Source organism: Drosophila yakuba, chromosome X, assembly GCF_016746365.2.
Source record: "Drosophila yakuba strain Tai18E2 chromosome X, Prin_Dyak_Tai18E2_2.1, whole genome shotgun sequence".
NCBI classification, from domain to species: domain Eukaryota; kingdom Metazoa; phylum Arthropoda; class Insecta; order Diptera; family Drosophilidae; genus Drosophila; species Drosophila yakuba.
Window position 1 is genome coordinate 19,450,334 of NC_052526.2, and position 20,715 is coordinate 19,471,048.

The following is a 20,715-nucleotide window of genomic DNA, read 5'->3' on the forward strand; positions in this document are numbered from 1 at the left end:
GGCCAAAAAACAGTTAAATCTGGCTAGCTGAGTGGGTGGTGGGTGGGGTGGCCAAAGGGGCCAAAGGGGCGTTAAGACTTGTGGACAGCTACATGCTGATTGCCAGAGGGACAAGCCATGTTAGCCAGCTAGGTCGCTTAATGGTTGGCTCAAACAGCCAAATATTTTGGACCTCCTGCCGCGAACTGCGACCTCCATTCGCCAGTTTCCCAAGCAAACAGTGAGCAGAAAGAAAACAATCACCGCCACATCACCGCCATGCTGAGAGTGAAAACAAGCGTGAATTTTGTGATATTTTATGTTAAACATTTATTTTATTAAATTCTCAGATATTCCAGAGCGCCCCGTCTGCCCCCAGAGTCCATCCATGGAAGGAGTGGAAATAGCACCCACTGCTGGCTGCTGACCATCGCCAGGATTTATCATCAATCAATTGGCTGTGGTATCTGAAGCTCTGGAGACGGAAAGGACAACGGATTCGAATGTATAGGAGAAGGGGAGCAGGAGGAGGAGGAGGAGGAGGAGGAGGAGGAGGAGGAGGAGTTTGGGAACCAAAATGTTTGCGCAATCCTTGGCTGTGAATAGAGTCCAGCTCTTAAAGTAAAGGGAATGCGGTTGCGGATCGAGAGTCTTAATTCTAAATAGCCATCGATACAGTGTATACATATATGATTGTATATAGGGTTATGTATTCATTTAGTGTATTCATAGAAATGCATCACATTTAAGTTTATTTTTTTCGCCTTTGCGTTAGTGTAGAGTTCATTTTTTTGTTTTTTTGTGTTTTTGTTTTTTGTTTCGAAAATCAAGTAGCAGCTTGGCTTGACAAAGCAACACTCACATAAATATATATAGTTCTATTTAAGTTTAAATGTCTATTTCGATCAGCATATTGATCTGCACAAAGATTGCGTAAGCCGAGCATAGCGATTACTTAATCGTGTTACATACATTCATAAATTCATCATTATTCAGTGTGTTTCAATGTTGCACATTAACTGTAGACACATATACTCGTACACATAAATATTATTAATATTGTTGTCAGTTTTCCATTTCCAATATCTCTTCTCATTGTAGTAGTAGTATGCATATTCATTATGGATTTTCGTACAGCTAACATTAAAAATCTTCGATATCATAGGTTCGCATTTCTTGGTGGTTTAAGTTCATACCGCATCCTCCTTTCAAACAGGACATTTCCACAATTCATTCAAAACTCTTTAGGTATCTGGATCACCAGCAGATCATTAATCAGCTATTCCGGGTGTCTCAATACGATTTAAAAAACTATAGCTATAGTGTCGATCCTTCGTGACTGCTTTTTGCCTAACTGTTCGGAACTTTGTCGTTAGATTTAGGTTTTTCATACTCTGAGAGAATCACCTTTTTGCAGTGACACCTGTCTTGCTTAATTCGCCTAATTTGACCATAGATTTGAATCAATACATTGCGACAATAACACACTGACGTTGGCAACAAAAGCCAGAAAACCCACAGATATGTGTTGTGTTTGTTATTTTGTGTTGTTTATTTTTTTTTTGTTTTGTTTGGTTGGTTGGTTATTTGTAAATACTTTTTGTCAGCTTGAAACCGCAACGAGATTTTTACACCAATGGTTAGTGTGTGTATTTGCCTCTGCCTTTGGCCTCTGTAATATTTCCTTGTCGTTTTGTAAATACACATCAAACATTTAATATTCAGTAAATATATGATTATTTAGATAGTATATCCCTAATGGTGACATCTGTGCGATTTGAAAAATGGGCATTTCAATTGGCATTTGTTTTTTTTTTGTTTGTAAATTAATGCATAGTTGCATATACATAGATTTCATTTGAACCACACTCACTTAAGATCTAGGTAAATATATATGTTTTGACTTTGCTTTTGGGTTGGCTTGCCTTCCAATTTCAATACTGTTGATGCCATTAGCTATTCGTATAAGCTACTCTAACCTGCCAATCCACGCAAAATATCATCAATTTCAACGCATTGCATGGCTAATATCAAATAATAAATCTTAACTTTATCTACGACTACCTCAACTTCGACTTCAACGCCTTTGTCGCAACTCGCAACTCACATTCACCATTTTAATCAAACTGCAAAAATTTCACCTCAATTCATTGTCTAATTCCTAGGGAATACCGTTGCCTTCTAGTTCATTTTTGGATTTCTTTCTCTCCGATTTTGGAAACCATCTACTTTTTAATACCTATAAACTTCTTTCGTATCCCCACCCTTTCATATTGGGTACCTATCATCTAACTCCTGACATTTGACTGCTGAAACCGAAACTGAATGGTTTTCCTTTTAAAATTTACACTGGCCGCAACTCCGAGAGTTGCTGCTCATACCTTTAAAAACGTTTTCGAACGTGTATTTTTAAAATGCTGCTGAATCGAAAATGTTACAAAAACTAAAGCGCCTTATTAAACAGCACAGGTTTAGACGTACATACATACGTGGTTCTATTTGTCAAAAAATGTATAGTTTTTGGACGTTAGAATGGTATTTGCGTATTGCTAAAGCGCAAAACAGTTTAACATTCTCAAATAAAAAAAGAACAGGAAACTGCTTGAACAAATTGATCAAAACATAAACAATTATATATTTGATCGATTTCAATCGATTTTCGCGTTCTGGGAAATAGTAATTGGACTTGGACACAATTACCCTATACTACCGCTTGGGAAATCGGTTACTACGGCTTCCTCTTGCGTTTGGCAAACATCTGGGACCACAATCAGAATCACACATTCGACGACTTGGGTACCGCACCGGTCTCGGCACCGGGGGCGTGGCTCACCTGCTCCTCCGGCGCCCGCTCCTCAGGCTGCACCTCGTCCCTGTCCGGTGACACCTGCTCCAAGTGAATCTGAACAATGTGGTCCTCTTCCTCGGCCATCGGACCATGCTCATCGTGCTCCTCCAGATCGCGGGCCAAGGTCTCGCTGCGCAGCAAACGCCGCTTGTGGGATCCGTTCCTTGGCACTGGCACCCGAATGTTGAACTCATCGTCCAGGCTCTCGATCATGTCCAGCTGCCCGGCTGACTGGCCAAAGGATTGGGAGGCCGACTTGGCAGCAGCGGCTGCGGCGGCAGCAGCCGCACTGGTGGAGGGTCCATCTCCGATCTCTGTGGCGGTGGCCTGTGCCTGCCGTCGTCCGTTTCGCTTGCCCACGGGTGCATCATGCAGGGCCAGGCGCTCCATCTCCATGCGCAGTTCGCCCAGCGTGGCGGAGGCAAAGCCCGGACGCTGTGTCTCATCCACGTGGACGAGAACGAAGGGCAACTTCAGGGACAACTCGCCACCCATGCCGCTCAGGGTTAGCTTCACCTTGACATAGTAGGACACATAGATGGCGAACACGTTGCGCTCCTCATTGCCACCGGCGCCGGCGGCGTTGGGATTACCCGACTGACCCTGACCTTGTGGCCCCGGCTGCCACAGGTGTGGATGTGGGGTGACCAATGCCGGACTGCCAAGCGGATGGCCGCAACCGCCCAACAGCTGGGCGTTCTGCATGACAAAGTGTGGCGAGCGGATGGCCGAAGCAGCGATGGCGCCGGTGATCTCCTCCGGCTCGGTGCTCCGCTGCAAAGTGTCCTCCAGGGCGATCCAGTTCTTGGTGGGACCGCGTTGCGGACGCAGCGTCACCGTGGTATTCAACGAGGCTCCAGCGGCCACTGTGCGATCCACCGGCGGTGTGACATTATCCGAATCGGCCACCACATTCTTGAACTTGCCGTTGTTGAACATGCAAACGTCGACGTGCTGAATGGCGCAGACCTGTTCAGGCGAAGTCACAAAAAGAAATCCGTAAAAATAGATATATATTAAAGGAAGACAAGCGGAGTGACAAGTGTGGAGAGCAGCGTGGCAAAGTGGTGATGGGTGTGTGTAATTGGAGGAGACACCTTCAGTGGGTTACGCCCCACAAATTGGGCAGAAGCGCATAACCTGTACACACAATAATGCAAAAGCAAAATACTCTGTGCAGCTCATAGATATTCTATATATATTTGTTCATCAAAAATATTATTAGCAGATGTAAATTGTAGAAAATATCTATTCAAATCAGCTGAGTTTGTACCCATCTTTCAAAATGATTAATTTACTGAAAAAACGTTTCCCAGAAATTTCCCAGCAGAGTATTGCCCAGTCAGCCATATTCCATTAGTTAACCTCTTGGCATCTGTGTGTCTTTTGGACAAGCTCAAACGATGTTCAGCGTTATTTTATGGCTGCGGACAAAATGTCCCTGGTCGAAATCTCCAAGCCAATCTGAGATAATGCACTCAATTACCGTCCCTTCAAGTGGCCGTGTAAGAATGGCCATGCGGGTAAATCGACTTGAGCCAAAAAAAAAAAAAAAACGAGAAAAATCAAGAAAAAACAAGGGAAGGAAAAATCAGAGCAAGTAGCTAAAATAATAAATTAAGCTCAGGCCTGGCAGCTCACATATTGGCAGCTCATCATCAGTGTCGATTTCTCGTTGCAAGATTTGGGCTTAATTTATTTTTTTGTTATGCCCTTAAGTGGCCAAAAAACAAATGCTCCCATTTGCACACATCGAAGTGTTGGAAAATTGCCATACGATTCACGTTTTTTATGACAGAGTGCAGCTTTTAGTGATTTACATCGAAATATTAGATAATATTACACATACGCCATGTTGGCCACTTGGGAATTACTACACATTTAATACCCATTTAATACCCATTTATAACAAATAATAATACAAGTTTTTAATACCCATTTATAATAAATAATAATAAAAGTTAGCAAGTTTGTATTGAATAATTACTCATTCTTCACGTATCCTTTTTACTAGTTAACTAAAGCACAAACAATTTCTCAGTGCAACCTTTATAAGAGTATGAGGCCTATATTGCTTTGTTTTTTTGTTTTCTGTATTCAAAAGCTTGCAAGAAAATCGCACTCGCACTTGCGCCAATCGAAATGAGCAATCAAATTCTACCATCGAGTCGTTCAGTTCACAGTTTTCAATTCCGCATAGCATTTAAATGGTCGTCATTTGAGTCGCCGTTTTCCTTTGTGCGACTGCTGGGCGTCCTTTCATCCGCCTAAGGACTTGTTGCTGGCACCACCAGCACCACCAGCACCACCAGCACCACCATCCATCCGCTGCCACCTCCGCAGCGACGATGGAAATTGGGGAACAGATGTCCAAGTTACCCAAGAACTCAAGGTAACTTTTGACATTTGCTGGCTGACTTTGGTGGGCTACAAACAAAAACAAAAAAAAAAGAGAAAGTACAAAGCAATCTCGGCATTCAGAGTCGCACACACACACACACACACACACACAATAAAATGTACATATTTAATAAGGCGCAAAGTGCACGATGAAAATAAAATAAATGAGCTGGAGGACCAGGCGTCCCATTTGCCCACAAGAAATCTCAGTTTGGTATCAACATTTAGACCCTTGCCGTTTGCCATTTGGAGCTCAAAAAGTACCAAACGGGCGTGCGGTGCACGGAAAAGGCCTTCAAATCAAATCGAATTATGCGATTGCATAAAAGATGGCAGAAACTTGTCACAAATGGACAAGGACTCTGGGGCTCACAGCGAACAGAACGAACAGAAAGGACATAGAAGGACTCCCTTTGGCCGCCCGAAAAAGGCAACAAACGGAACAAAGCGAAGCACAACCAATTGAGAATATTATTTACTGCTTTTAACCAATGCGCTTGGCCATTTGGGAATTGAAATTTGACAAGAACCGGAAATTTGGCCGGTCCTTTAAATTATGCATAGCAGATGTTGACTAGTTTTTCGGCTCGGAATATGTGATTTTGTGAATAGTGCTGCATTCCCCTGAGTTCGGAAAATGGCAAACCAAAAATATTTTATACGAATAAACTAAATATTTCAAGCAACTGGCCTCGAATCCATTTGAAATAATAAATAAATCAGATTTTATATTTATTTCTAAAATTACATAAGATACTCGTATCAGACGAATATGAGGGATAAATTTCTCTGTATGTATTCACCATCTGTAATGTCAGCAATCAATCAAATCTTCGCCTTTTCACATAACAGTCGATTATCCCAAGTGGTAATACGCCTCAGTTAACTCTTTGATTGGCTTCGTTATGAATGCCTTGACCTTTTTTCTGACTTCTACCAAATGTTTCGGTTAGCTAAATGACCGTTTCTCTCTACATGGAAAGAAATAAATTCCACAAATACAAATAAATCAAATGCGAAAGTAAATATTGCATTGGTAAGTTGGAAATATGTAGGCTTGAAATGCTTTTTGGAATATGCATGCTTATCAGATATAACTCATATGTGCACATATCCCTGTCATCAGTTGAGCTTTAAAATGGAGAGAAGAGCGCATTCCATGTGTAAGTGTCATAACTTGTATCTGTCGACGACTGTAGAGTAGTTCTGCAGTTCTAGTGTTCTGTTCTATTCATTATTGAACAATGTGCTGTGAAATAATGGGGCTACAATAAAAATAAACAATAACAATTGACAGACGGCAGTGGCAGTGGCAGCTGGTTAGAACATATTGCATTTCGTTGTAAAGTCCTGAAACACTTCTAGGACTGAGCTGTGCACGCCACTTGCATATGCATATTGCAATAGCCTTGCCATCCATTTTCTTGTATTTAGATGCATTCAAGTGAGTGCGAGTGGCTTTAGCTACGGCACCATGTCGTATGCGTAATATCTCTGGCCCGCAATTAAATGGCGATTCAATTCGAGTCCATCGTCCTGCCACTCGTACACATTTGTAGCGGTTGCATAATAAAATATTTAAATAAAATATAAATTCTCCATAATTTGCGAAACATCCCCAAAAATAATAGTAGTATCCAGGCATAAAAACAACTTGATTGGGAATTTTGTTACAAATTCCACGTTTGGACAACTATTTTTATTGCTATTCATTTTTCTTTTTACCAAAATAACATACAATAAAAAAAATATATAATATAAAAAGCCATGTTGTTTTCCTGCTAGTGCCCAAAAATACGTATTTTTAATCAATTTAGCTGAAAAACAAACGGCAAATCAATAAAATATAAACCTAGCCTGCAGTACAAACTCAATAATCTATTGCTACATTAAGTCGTTCTTCATCTTTGGTGTCTTTGGTGTACGTGTTCAAGGAACGTTGATGGCTCTTCTGGAGTAGATACGCCAAGGAAAAAGGATGAAAATGGAAAGGAGCGGGTTGGGCAAGGATTAGGCATAGCCCGGCACAATGTAAAACTGCAGTACACACTTCGGTGTGCTTCATTTCCCAGTAAATACAGTACGCCTTTTGCGGGAGACATGGTCGTGTTTGTGGGCGTGGCAGGCTGGCAGGCGTAAACACATGGAGGCTCCTTGAATGCCAAAGGAGCCAGAAGAAAGGTGTGTGTGTGTGTGTGTGTGTGTGTGTGTGCGGCTCACATAGAAGGGCCTTTGGGGCACAATAAAAAGTCAAGCTGAAGAACGGTGGATGGTGGATGGCGGTGGTGGGGGCGAAATAAAGCCCATAAAATGTATAAACACAATTTTCACTTCAACTGCGTCTTTTTCCAGCCTTTCAGATCCTTTTCCTCCCTTCCACTCCTTTCCCCTCCCCCTCCCCCTGCCCCTTTGGCAATCTGCGTGTGGGAGTGGGGGGCTGAGTGTCCTTCGTTTGACAATTTCATTCGGCTAAGCGCAATTTGCATATGTGCGTGAGTGGGTGTGCTTAAGGAATCAACTGCCTGTCTTGGAGTCCTGGCGTCCTCAAGTCCTGGAGCCCTTGGACCCATGGGATCCTTTCGATTTGTCGCCATCCCCCCTACCCCCTACCCACTTTCTGTCCACCTGTCTTTCTGTTTGTCATTCCCTTCATTTGAGGCAACACCAGGTGCGTAGGTAATCTTTCCATTACCCCACAGCGATTAGCACGCGTTGTTGGGTACGCAAGAAATTCTAGGTTTTTGCATACGATAATATTCAAATAGCAGAGCTTTAAGAGGTTGAGCATGCTGTGCCAAAATGACAGGTAAATCGCAGCCAAATCAATCAATTTTCCAGAAGTCTGGGCATAGAAACATCTTTAACAATTCCTCTAAGTTTTGTTTCAAACTATATTTCGCTACAAATTCCAACAGGAGTTCTTCTACAGTATGTTTGCTTTAAATTCATTCGAAATAGGCACCACTTGAAAGGCCTCGTTAAAATCTGTGTATAAGCTGCCTTTTGCTATTATCACCCTTTGTTTGGCCAAGAAAAACAGCAGTCTGAAATTGAATCACACTCAATGGGCGCACAGTAATTTGAAAATTATCTTTGGTAATGGCCATATTTCATTGCAATTGTGCTTGAGGTGGAAATGCAAGGGAAAGCAAGGGAAAGCAAGGGAAATGCAAGCAAGCCAAAGACAATGGAATGTCCAGGAAGCTACCGTCTCGAATGGCACAGTAAACTGCAAATCAATCCCCATCGCCATTCATTTGGCTTTGAAACCCATAGCTCTTTGAAGGGCGGAGCTAAGCAACACTCACAATCACAATCAGCTTAACTGAAAGTGCCTGGCCGAAGGGAGCGTTTGATTAACTGTCATAACTTGGAGCACCTCCTTCCACCAACACCACCACCACCACCACCAATCACAAAGGACATTCAGTACAGGTGAGTGAGTACTGGCTCAACGAAGCGATGCCTATGTATGTTTTGCCATTAATTAGTGACGTGCCTTCATTTCTCGTTAAAACTTTGAACCCAACATCAAATTTCATTCAGCAAACGTACGATTTTACCAGTTTCAGGCACACCCGTCAAGTAATGGATATCAAAGCCTTCTGGCTTTTTCCTCGGATCCCAAACCACTCCTTTTTGCATGGACCAGGTGCCAATGCAGATTATGTACCACAGTGTATGTGTATCCTGGAAATAAAGTCGACTACGATGTGTCTAGTTTGTTGCTGCTCGTTGCTAAGCAGGGGGCATGCAGCTTAAATCAGTGAGTGGCGCCGACAGTTAAGTTCCTTACGGGTACACTAATCCTTTAAACAAAAGCCAATTGCTGACCTTAACGACGAACCACCGCCTAATGCGACTACTATTTTTTTATTTTTCCAATTTACTTCTATTGTACTAAACGCTTTTGTAGTGGCCGCTTTGAATTTCTATTGTTGCACAGTATTGCTTCTATGAAATCGGTTTAGTTGCAACAAAGTGAATTTGTTTTCCAGTCAGCTGTATCATCAATTGCCAGGGACACCCAGTCACCTTAGTTATTTATCCCACAAAACGCCTGCATTCTCCAGGTGAGACTGCACCACGCTGCGTATGCGTTATGGCATTCCGAATGCCAAATTGTGACTGAGGAATGGAAACTGGAAGAATGGGCTACTTACCCGTACTTTGCGGACCGTCTTGCGGCTATCGTTGCGTATATTGACGGTCACCTGAACGTCCTCGCCGTGTGTATACCAGCCCTTGTCCAAGCTGGCCCTCAAGCCCACCCGGCCGTCGTGCAGCAGGAACGGCTTGTCCACGGATCCTTGGGGACCGCCACAAGGACCCACACTGACGCCACCGATGCCACCGGTGACCCCGGCTCCAGTGTGCGGTGGCAACATGCTGTCGCAGTGCTGCAAGTGGAAAGAATGGTTGATGAAATAAGTACAGCAAGTGCATAGTGGCAAACAAGCTCACCTCCTGGAAGGACTTGCTGTAGCTGTGGAAAGGATCATTGGGACACTTTTCGATTTCGCTCTTGCTGCGCCCAAAACGACCGCTGAACCGAAAGGATTTCGGCGAGAGACGCAACTTGGGAAAGGAGTCGCCGCGCTCGGACTTTGACTTGTGCTTGGAACCGCTTGTTGGCTGCGATTGTGATTGCTGATGGCCGTGCTGCTCGCCGCCCTCACTGCCCGAAGGGGGCGTGGCACTGGCCGGCGGCGATTGGGCGTTGTTCTGACGACCGGCGTAGGCGGCATACTGTTCGGGCGCCAAGTGCTGATGAAAGACATCCGTGCGATAGATGACGCGTACGCCCATTTTTACGGAGGCCCGGCGATGGAACTTCTCATCTGTTTTGTCCGCTGAACGTGCAGTTGGAAATTTAGACAGAGAACGAAAGTGGAAAGTGAAACAAAAAAATGGATTAATTAATTGTGTATAGAGACTAGAGAGAAGTTCGTTTGCCGCTGCCGTTGCCGCCGCCGACGCTTGCGAAAGCTTTTCAATTGTTGCAAGGAATTTCTAGGCGAAATATCCTTATAATTTTGCGGGTGTTTTTTTTTTTTTTTCAAATTTTTGTTTGGTTTTTGGCAGTCGTGGTCCGTCGATCGTCCGAATGGCAAGTGATCATGAGATTCGTTATTATTCGTTTCGTATTTTCGATTACCTCAGGCAGGCAGCCGGCCACTTGAACGGATAGCAAACACACTCAACATGAAAGAAATGAAATGGTGGAGGAGCATACAGAAATGGCGGGAAAGATACACATGAAATCACACACATGGTGTTTTTGGTTAGATGGAGAGATGCAGTTCGAAGGAAGGAAGGAAGAAGACGACACGGGGTTCTAACAGGTGGTCTATGTATATCAAACAGCAAATAGAGATCGAGCAAAACAACGAAAGGGAACAGGTGTTGGAGATAAACTTTTGTATATATAACCTCTATAAAATCTCTCTATCAATGTTTAATAGAAGATTCTATTTCAGAAATATGTATGTATTATTAAATGAATCAAATTCCCCAACACTGAAAGGGAGTAATACAACAAGGAGAGACAGGGACAGGGAGAGTGAGTGAGAGAGAGAGAGAGAGAGAGAGAGAGAGATAGAGCAAGCCACAACACCAAGAAACTGGAATGGAACGTAAAAGGAAACTGAAACTGAAACAGAAAGAGAAACAGAAACGGAAACGGAAATGGAAAGGAGCACGATCACGAGCAGCAACAGGACAAAGACGACACCGATAGCATGGCCGATCCGATCGGATTCGATTCGATTTAAGCCGATCCACTCCAATACTCCAATCCAATCCATTTCAAACCAATCCATTTCAATGCAATCCATTTCAATGCAATCCATTTCAATCCAATCCAATCCGATGCGATTCGAACCGGAATCGATGTTGCACATTCCACAGACACACACACACATTCCACCATTTGACAATAATATCAGATAATCAGATAATCAGATGAGATATCAATCAGATATGGCCTCATATACCTTGGTCGGAGGCCGTGCACATACAGGCACAGCAGCCGCGGCAGCAGAGCCGGGAGACCCACCTGGCCAAGAAATTGGGGCGCTTGATCTTGGCTTCTGCTCACGTTGGCTCGTCGTCGCTCATGGGCTCTATGGGATTGGATACGGGGGCGATACGAACGATACGAGGGATGAGGGGCGTGCGATCATGATCATGGGGCTATAACTAATACATAGTGGTGTGTGTATTGTGCATGGGTTGTTCACATCAGTGCTTTTCCAAAGCCAATAATGCCTTGGCATTTTGATACAGATCTCACACCTTATTCTCTTACTTCATTTTCAACGCTTAAAATATTACATTTTCTAAATACCTCTCGTTTAAATATGCTTCATAAACTAACATTTGTGTGACTTAGGTTCATTATAGTAAGTTCGATGCCTGTTGAAATATATACCACCCTACTAATTATCTAAGTGCAGATGAAGCAGTCAATTTCCTCTACTGCTCGTTAAGCAAGGTAAATAATTGAATTATTAATGGAATTCGGCTGGCTATCAGTCCAGATTAATTAGTAATGCAACTGCAACTTCTTGACTCAATGCTGCATTTCTTTTTCTTGATCAAACCGTAAAACAATATGTTTGAATACGCTTAGACATCCTCACCCTCAGCATAAATTTCCCATTTCCCATTGTAAGTTGTGTGCCAAACCACATTGTCCCAACCTTCTGGCTGATAGCGTGTAATTATGGAGCCACAGAGGCATCAGCATCAGCATGTCCATGTCCATTTCCCAGCCCAAAGGACCCCAAGGAGCCCGTTTCTCCGCAGGATGTCCTGCGTCCTGCGTGGGTTGCCCGGAGCAACCGCAGTTGGGCTTTGCATGTTATATTCAACAATTGCACGAGTGCTGGAGACAGAGACGTTGGCCGGCACTCAGAATGGAAAGTGGGCGTGGAAGTGGGAGTGAAGTGGGATGGTTGCTGGGCAGTTGGACTGAGTTTCGGAGTTTCGTCTTGGCTGGCGGCACTGCTCAAAACGCACAGTTTCATCGGACAGGATATTAGATGGCGCACAGTGCGTATATTCCTACCAAAAACGAAAATAACTGCCATCGCGGACATATTCCTACATCCTGGGGCGTCCTTGAGCGACTAAAATAATATCAACAGAATCTCAATCTGGATCCGAATCTGTATCTGTATCTGTATGTGTATCTGCATCTGTATCTGATACTGAATCCGAGCCGGCGGCTTTTGTTATTGATTTGATTGCACACTTTGCAAAGGGGATTTATTATGTTGCTGACAAGTTGTTAAGCCTATTTGCACTTGTAGCATTTAATATATATTTAAGCATATTGTTTTCAAAACGAACAAGTTTAATTGGATTTTTATGTTTTGTTATTTAAGCTGCAAGGGTGTGTACAATTGGATTTATAAATATAACTCACCTTCACGCTTTTAAATTAACTGGTGCTGTCCTTTTTCGAGGCACCCCCGTCGACAAACAACAAAAAGCAGAAACAAAAACAAAACAAAAACCAAACAAAATTGAAAAACAAAAATAAAAATGAAAATGAAAATAAAAAATCAATCACAAATCCCCCTGAACTGACTGACGTCAGCGATGAATTCGATTCGATTGGATTCGTTTCGTTTCGATTCGATTCAATACGATACCAATTCGTTTCGTTTCGAGGGAAAGAAGTTGGTTGGGGGCAGTGCCAGTGGTGTTTAAATGGATATTTATATACATATAATTGAGCGCTGGAAATCGACTTGATTGTTACAGTCGAAGTCACCACTGGATTCAGCTGGCGACGATGTCTGGATCTTTGATGGCGTTTCAATGGGTTTGATTGCATGGGATGGCTGTGAGGTGTGAGTTCTGAGCTCTGAGCTCTGAGTTGTGAGTTGTGGATTGTGAGTTGTGTCAGGTGGTTTTTGTGGGAGATGCCAGCAATGCGGGTGAGTGCTTCAGTTAATAGCCAGATGTCCGTCTATTGACCCAGTCCCAAGACACTCCACTCCAGACCACTTGTGTAGTACCTCAACTTGCCCTTTTGTTTGTCTTTTTTTACAAACTCAATTTTACAAACCTAAATTGAACTTAATACATATAATGTGAGTAGCTGCCACTGATTAAATTTCAATCAGCATAAATTATAATTTTTATACATTTAAAATACCACAATATACTCGTTTGTATATTGTATTCAAAGAAAAGCAGTTAAGGAGTTAAGTCATAGTTTCAAAGAAACAACTTAGGGATTCATTTTAAGCTCTGGCTATCATAGTTGCAAAGAAACATTTTAAGATCTAGCTATCATAGTTTCAAAGAAACAACTTAGGGATTCATTTTAAGCTCTGGCTATCATAGTTTCAAAGAAACATTCTAAGATCTAGCTATCATAGTTTCAAAGAAACATTTTAAGATCTAGCTATCATAGTTTCAAAGAAACAACTTAAGGATTCTTGTAAAGCTCTAGCTATCACAATTTCAGAAATCTCCCAAATGACAGAAGTAGCTGCATTAAATCGCTTCCTCCGAGGTCCTAGCATCCCCGCGATAATCCTTACAGCCCAGGCGATCACCACACTTACCAATGAAGCAGCGGACATCGTAGCTGGTGCCAATGGGTGCTCCGTAGTAGCGCTTGGCGGGCACCAACTGGACACTGGGTGGGGCGTAGGAGGACAGCGAGAGGGTGAAGGGATGGGCTCCATCGCCCAGGCGCTTCATCAGGGCCTCCTGAAATGGCAAAAACAGAGAGCAGAACAAAAAAAAAAAACAGGCAAATAAATGGGGGGCATTTGACTAGTAACCCGATACCGGGATTGGCATTAATGATTCTCTTACTTATTCGCCGGGCAGGGAAATAATATTTCTATTTATTTATCATTTGGCTTCATCTTTGCTTCGGCGCCTTTGTGTACTTTTGCATTTGCATTCGATTATGCACATCTGTAACTATGTGGGCACTTTAGAGTGGACCTTATTGCGAGCTAAAGGCAGTTTAGTTTGCAAACGTATTTACGTGATTATCTATTTGTTAAACCCTTGAATGCGGTAATTACAAAGTTGCTTTCCCTTTCAGACAGTCAGACAGTCTCCTTAAAGTACTCATGGCTCACTCAAATGAATTTTTATCAAAGTTTAATCATTTGCGCGTGTACTGTCAGGTTGCTCGGGACAACGAAAGCGTGTCCTTCAGGCTCTCGTTGTCCTGGATTCTCTCAGCTCAACCCCAAAGTGTTTTATCTGCTGCGATGTAAGCGAGTATTTAAAGCAGTAAAGTGTGTATTTATTTAAGAGCTATACAATTTGCTTTCTTGGTATTATATTGAAATTACCTATTTAATATTGCTTTCAAATTACGTTCAATCTTTTTGCACTTGATTGAAGCTGATTTGTGGCCAAATACAGCGAACATTTATTTTTCAAATGGCAAATGATTTTTCTCAGTGGAATTTTCTCTCAATATATGTATGTACTTTACTTCCCTTTCTTTGTTGTCCCATCTGCGGCCTATTTTCGGGCAGCTTTTCTTTATCTTTACCGGCTCATGTCGTTCGGCAAGTTATTAAAATCACATTTATTTAATTATGCGTGTGCCTGTGTATGTATGTATGTGTGAGTGTGGGTCCTTGTTTGTGTCTGTGTCTGAGCATCCTCCACTTTTGAAGATGTAGAAAGAGCAGAACCCCATTGGCTAACCAAATTCGTGATGGGGGCGCAGGCCATCGACAAAATGGGATGGCAGGAGCATATAAATTATGCCATGTCAAATTTAATAAAAATGCGAAAAGTTGAATTCGAAAGTTTTCGGTTAGCCGACCAAAGAGTCCTCCAAGAACCCTTTCAAATCTCAAATCGCGCGCAAGGACCTGAAACAATGCACAAAACATTCGCAGGGGCAACGGCAAACATTTGTTTGGCCTTTACTTAAATGAAATTGATTTTCAATTGGTTTAAGTGCACCAAACCGCCCGAAGCCAGTACATTTCCGAGGAGCAACCAGGCAGCCATCATTTTGTGTCTATACACACATGCGGGTATATCTACGGTGTGTACGACGTACACATGTCCAAGGGCGCACGTGAGATGTCAGCATCCGGATACGGGATACGGAATACAGGATTTGGGATTCCGGACGGATTGCCAGACAGACGGACAAACGGACGAACGGACGGACAGACGGACAAACGGACAGACGGACAAACGGACAAACGGACAGACGGACAAACGGACAGACGGACAAACGGACAGATAAACGGACGAACTCAACGGGCTGCTCATAAAAATCCGTGGGGCTGGGCAAACAAGTAACTCGGGGGTTGAATGCTGATCTAAAGTGGAGTTTCAAGGGGAAACCAAATCACTGAAACAGTTCGTCATCCAGACAGTTAAACATTGCCACACACGAAGGCGCAAGGCGAAAGGGGTATAAATAAAGCAGAGTTCACAAGTCAAGTCGGGGAAATAAAGCTAATAATTTGGTATTGAAGGGGGCACCATTTGTAGGTGTATTCAATGCTTCATTATAAAATATAAATATACCCTGCATGCAAATTTAACGTTTGCCTTGCGTATTACGTTCACTGAGTTAGCTGACTTAAATCAACAGAGTAAAGGAGTCGCTGTGTGAGCTGGTCGCTGCCAAAGTCCAGCTGAAATTTCATATGCTCCCCAATCGGGTGACGCCGAGAAGCCGAGGTGCCAAATGATGGCGTTGCAAGTCCCAGCAAATTGTCCAATTATTTATGGTCTTGTGCACTGAGCCCTTCTCCCCCGGGCGCATTGATGGAGCTGATTCTCCGGGTTTGGTTTGGGTTGGTAGTGCTATTTTGGTGGATGGTGATGGGGGGAAACAGAGGAGCTCTCCTCCGCAACGTCATCAATTGTTAATGCCAAAGTTGGACAGCTCAGCCCTCAACTGTCGGTCAAGGGCCCGTCATATTCGCGCACAGAAGTGTTAGCGCAAGAAGGACGAAGTGCGAAGGACGAAGGACTTCGAACCTGAAATCCCCGAACCTCTCATGCATAATTCCATGGGCTCACCTGCAATGGACTGAGGGACTCTGGCGTGGGCTCCTCGAGTCGTGGCCAAATCTGGTGCAGCGACATGATGGCCTCGTTGCAGAATCGCAGACCCATCACCTCCTCATCCTCGCGGCCATACCTAAAAGGTAGTAAGCAAACAAGAAAAAAATGGGCAAAATTCGTAGCAAGTTAGTGCGATTAATGGGTTGACCATTACAAGTAGGAGTGGGAAGTAGGCACAAACTCACCGGAACGTCAGCGTCAGCTGGGCGTATACGCGATATCCCTGGATGGCCTTCGGATCCACGTAGACGATGCCCCTCAAAACGGACGGATTATTTCCGGTGAGCGTTATCTCGCGAGTGGGTAAATATAAAGTCAGCACACAGTTTGGCGAGGTCTTCTTGTAAACACGCTGTGTGCCAAACTCATCACGATGAGTGGATCTGGTGGGTGAGGTGGAAAATAATCACATTTTAACAAAGAAACCAACTCTTATCATGATGATGATAATGTAAAATAACTAATATGCATGACTTAGTAATTACGTATAAATATTAAAAGAGCCATCAAAATACCTAATATGCATAACTTAGTAATCAAGTATAAATATTAAAAGAGCCATCAAAATACCTAAAATCGCTGAGACGCAAATATTTATTCTTTGCAACTTTAGGCAATCAAATCAACTTCAAGTTGTTTGCTTGAACACTGATTGCCAATGTCTTCCGATTGGTCAAACCTGCACAATTCAGCCCTCATTCATCATTGATGCACTAAGGAGTCAATTTTGTGGCACCAGCAACATTGGCAAACCCAAACCGAAATACCAAACGCCACCGATAACCGCAACATGCTGCATGCCACGTTCACACGTCGGCCAGTAATAGGTTCAGAAATTTAATTTCCTTTCTGCCGAAGCCTTGTGGCAGAAAATAGAATGCAGTCAATTTGGCAATTATCGCTGCCCCTGCAAATGGACAAAGTAATGAACGAAATGAGTAGGAGGTAGATACAGTTTTTCATTCGCTTCTTTGAGTTCGCCCACACATTTTTCGAAGGGAAGGCAGGGAACGTGGAATTCTTTGGCTTTGGTCGGCAAAACTGGGACGACAATCAACTTGTCACTGGGCCGCAAGTCAGGCCAAGCGACCTGGCTGCAACTGCGGTTTTGGCAACATTTTCCAGCCCACCCACACACACACAGGCGACCAACGTATACACTGCGCGAAAAGAAGCCCCAATCATATCGATTTATAACTGCAATGCTATAATATGCTTGAAGCAATATATCCCCTCTACCGAAAGTCGCGCACTATTCATGAAATATTTTTTTACAATTTTGTGCTTAATTGTGCTCAACTCTTTTCTCCCAGTGCTCTTTCAGCTGGCTGCTTGTGACAGGTGGGCAATTAGCAGGCGCTGCATCTGCAATCAGCGCACCACTATTCGCCATCGTATTACCGCTCCTATTCCCATTTCGACTACTATTGCACCATTCGAGTTGCACTCGAGGTACGGATCGGATCCTTAGCTCTTAGCTCTCAGCTCTCAGCTTAGCAACCAAATGCCGGGCCAGAAATATGCAATTAAAAATCCAGCCGTGCGAAATAAAGGCACACCGCTTACAATGCGAATGCGAATGCAGATGAGGTACAGTTTGCAGTCTACAGTTTGCCAGCACCAGCAAGGACCTTCCAAAAAAGAGGGTCCTTCGGTGCGACGGGCGGTTGGCTGTCATATGCCAAATGGCCCTCAGTGTTTTAATTTGTTTCATTCTCATTTGCTCTCAAAGTGCCGAGGATATTAATTTCGCCATTTTTGCCTGAGGAAAAGGGAAAAATACTTTTGTGGTTTGTTCAATAATTAATTCTATATATAATGAATGCTTACTATTGAGTTGCATACATTAGCTTAGTAATTTTATGAATCAGGGCAAAAACACGTTGCTATTACAGCTCTAATTTCCATTGTCCTATATGAACACTGATGTATATATTTTTGGAGCACAGAAAACAGGAGGGAATCTAGTTCTGCAACAATGGCATTAATGTGCGCAAATGTTGGCTATTTGAGCCGACTTCAAAGAGCGCCCTTTGCGCAGATTAGAGTTAAAATTTAATGAGCAAACGGCTTCACTAGCGTTTTCCGACCGTCGAAAGAGTTGAGGTGTGAGAACACAAAGGAGTGGCAAAGTGGCAAAAGTTTCAGTTTACAGCGTATGGCTTGTGGCTTTTTGCAGATTTGCGGGGAACTCGGATACCAAATGAATTACAATTCGCAGCGAAATCTGTGAAATTCCATGGATCACGGGAGGGCAACGGATGTGTTGGCCTGATTAAAACTGTAACAAAGTTGCAAATGCCGATGTCGATGTCGATGTTGATGCAACAGCAGCACCACAAATCCTATTTTTGCATAATGGTTGCGTCTGCTGAATAACAAACCATTGATATTGCCATAATAATAGAGGCTGGCAAAACCGAAATACGAGTAATATTTGAATGCAAGCAGAAAGTCTTAATTAAACTAAAATTTATATGTACAGTATAGCTCGGCGCAACTTTTTGAATAAGAGCAAAAACAGCAAAGGCAAGTGGGAAAAGTTATTCAACTCTGATATCAAGTTTCGCTTTTTCAATTTCCAGAAATTCCATTCTTGGTAAGGGATGCCCCTGGATGTATACAATTACAGAAAACGCTTGACAGCCAAGGAATAAAATAGCTGCAGTATAAAATTATACGAATTAAGGCTTTTACAATAGGATTCCATAGAATATTCAGTTTCATTTGTTGCACACAAATGCATAAAGCTCGCAGTTCGTTTTCATTTCATTTGTGACTTCACAACTTCATTTTAATTAAATAGAAATATGAGTACTCTTATTCAATTTGTGACTTTATCATGCCGTGCACCATTTCTTATGTTCCCAATTTGTGAATGTTAACTATAAATAATAGTCAATCCAATCAATCTCTAAATCCCCCTAAGAATCTATTTCTTTTGATTGGCATTGCATTCCAATGAAATTGAATATACGTTAGAAAATGCGTTATGTTGCGATAGAGAATAAATACATGTTTGAATGAAAATCTACTAACTGTTTTTTGCTTAATTGAGAATGGATTGAAAATGATCTACTGTATATTTATCTTTCAGTTGACTGCATTCATTTGCAGTCATTTGTATTTGCCTATTTCCGTTTGCCATAATTAAAAAATCAGTAAGCCGTCTTTGAGTATCGATTCATTTTTCATTTACCCATAAGACTTAAATCCGCTTACCGATTACGGCAAATGACCACAGCGACTTGGTTACGCAACTGCCGCAGGAAGGGAGCCATTATTTGTATTTCCTTTAGTAAACTAATACCCAACTTCCTTCCCCTTCCCCTTGCCACTCGATTACTTTCAGGTGCTTTCCTAGATGAAGATGAAGATGAAGATGGGTAGCGAAATGACAGAAATCTCGATTTAATGACACCAACTTGACAACCCAATCGCCGAGCGATGAAAGAGGGGCTCTTTCTGATTAAAGTTCAACTACAGCCAGCCACCAGCCGCCAGTTAATCCAAAGCTATGACAGCGACTGATCGATGGCACTGGGATGGGTTGGGTTTTGGATGATAGTGGTGGGCATGCCCCGGTGGAGGATATAGCTCTTGGCACCGCCACCTGGGGCCATTGTGATGCAATTAACGGCCCAAGGCCAATGCCAATGTCGTTGCATCAAGGATGGTGCAGGATGCTGGTTGCAGGATGCTGGTTGCAGGTTGCAGGTTGCAAGTGGCAGGTGGCAGGTGGCAGGTGGTAAGGAATGTGGGATGTGGGAGATAAAATCGCATTCGCAATGGGTAAGAAGGTAAATCGAATGAGCGCAATGTCAACAAGCGGCAAGGTCAGGTAATTTGCACTCAATGCAGCTGCTCTCCATTGTACACTGTCCACTGTCCATTGTACGGAGTGAGGGAATCAGGAATCGCAATCCAGATCCTTCCCTTCCGATTAATTGCATTGCCATGTATGGTCAATACTGGCCATAATACTGGCCAACTAAATGGAAAACGAATGCAACGGCATTTCCACCGCCGCTGCGCTAATTCAATTCATAAACTTGACAGTTGGCGTGGGCAGACTGAGTCCTAAATCAAATACATTATTCATGGGCTATTCATCAGCTGCCGCTGGTTAGTAATTAATTAATTTGCCGCATTTCTTCGTGATTGATGGGCCGGTAAGCCGCATAGGAAGTATCAAATGCCAAACGGCTACATTTCAATCCGTTCAATCTGAATAAACACCCAAACATGCAGTCCCCTTTGTGTGCAATAACAATTTGCTGAGCTGAGTTAATCAAAGAGTGATAAACGGAAGTGTAGCATTAAAGAGGTTTTGTTGTCGCATTGATGAATTAATTATGGGTTGCTTGCTGAAATGTATCTTTAATTCACCTCTACACGAG

At 42.9% G+C, this 20,715-nt stretch overlaps 1 protein-coding gene and 2 long non-coding RNA genes across 8 annotated transcripts in view; 2 read left to right on the top strand and 1 right to left on the bottom strand.

Annotated features, from left to right (window-relative positions):
• Nucleotides 1-284: 284 nt before the first annotated feature.
• The window catches only part of LOC6526014, a 44,264-nt gene continuing 23,833 nt past the window's right edge, over nucleotides 285-20,715 (bottom strand). For 5 of the 6 annotated variants that reach the window (XM_039373753.1, XM_039373758.1, XM_039373743.1 and 2 more), the window contains 6 exons: nucleotides 16,501-16,698; nucleotides 16,271-16,391; nucleotides 13,813-13,960; nucleotides 9,692-10,080; nucleotides 9,391-9,627; nucleotides 285-3,796 (listed from right to left, as the gene is read on the bottom strand). In XM_039373753.1, the coding sequence (XP_039229687.1) occupies nucleotides 2,756-3,796; nucleotides 9,391-9,627; nucleotides 9,692-10,080; nucleotides 13,813-13,960; nucleotides 16,271-16,391; nucleotides 16,501-16,698 (2,134 nt within the window). In that variant the 3' untranslated portion in view covers nucleotides 285-2,755. Of the gene's footprint in view, nucleotides 3,797-9,390; nucleotides 9,628-9,691; nucleotides 10,081-11,223; nucleotides 12,821-13,812; nucleotides 13,961-16,270; nucleotides 16,392-16,500; nucleotides 16,699-20,715 lie in introns of those variants that run through there. The other variant, XM_039373765.1, reaches the window with a different exon arrangement.
• Nucleotides 7,629-9,395, top strand: LOC120321419. Its single transcript, XR_005561026.2, has 3 exons — nucleotides 7,629-8,662; nucleotides 8,794-8,993; nucleotides 9,301-9,395. It is a non-coding gene; the product is annotated as an uncharacterized LOC120321419 (long non-coding RNA).
• LOC120321423 lies at nucleotides 13,080-13,977 on the top strand. The gene is made up of 2 exons (XR_005561029.1): nucleotides 13,080-13,176; nucleotides 13,713-13,977. It is a non-coding gene; the product is annotated as an uncharacterized LOC120321423 (long non-coding RNA).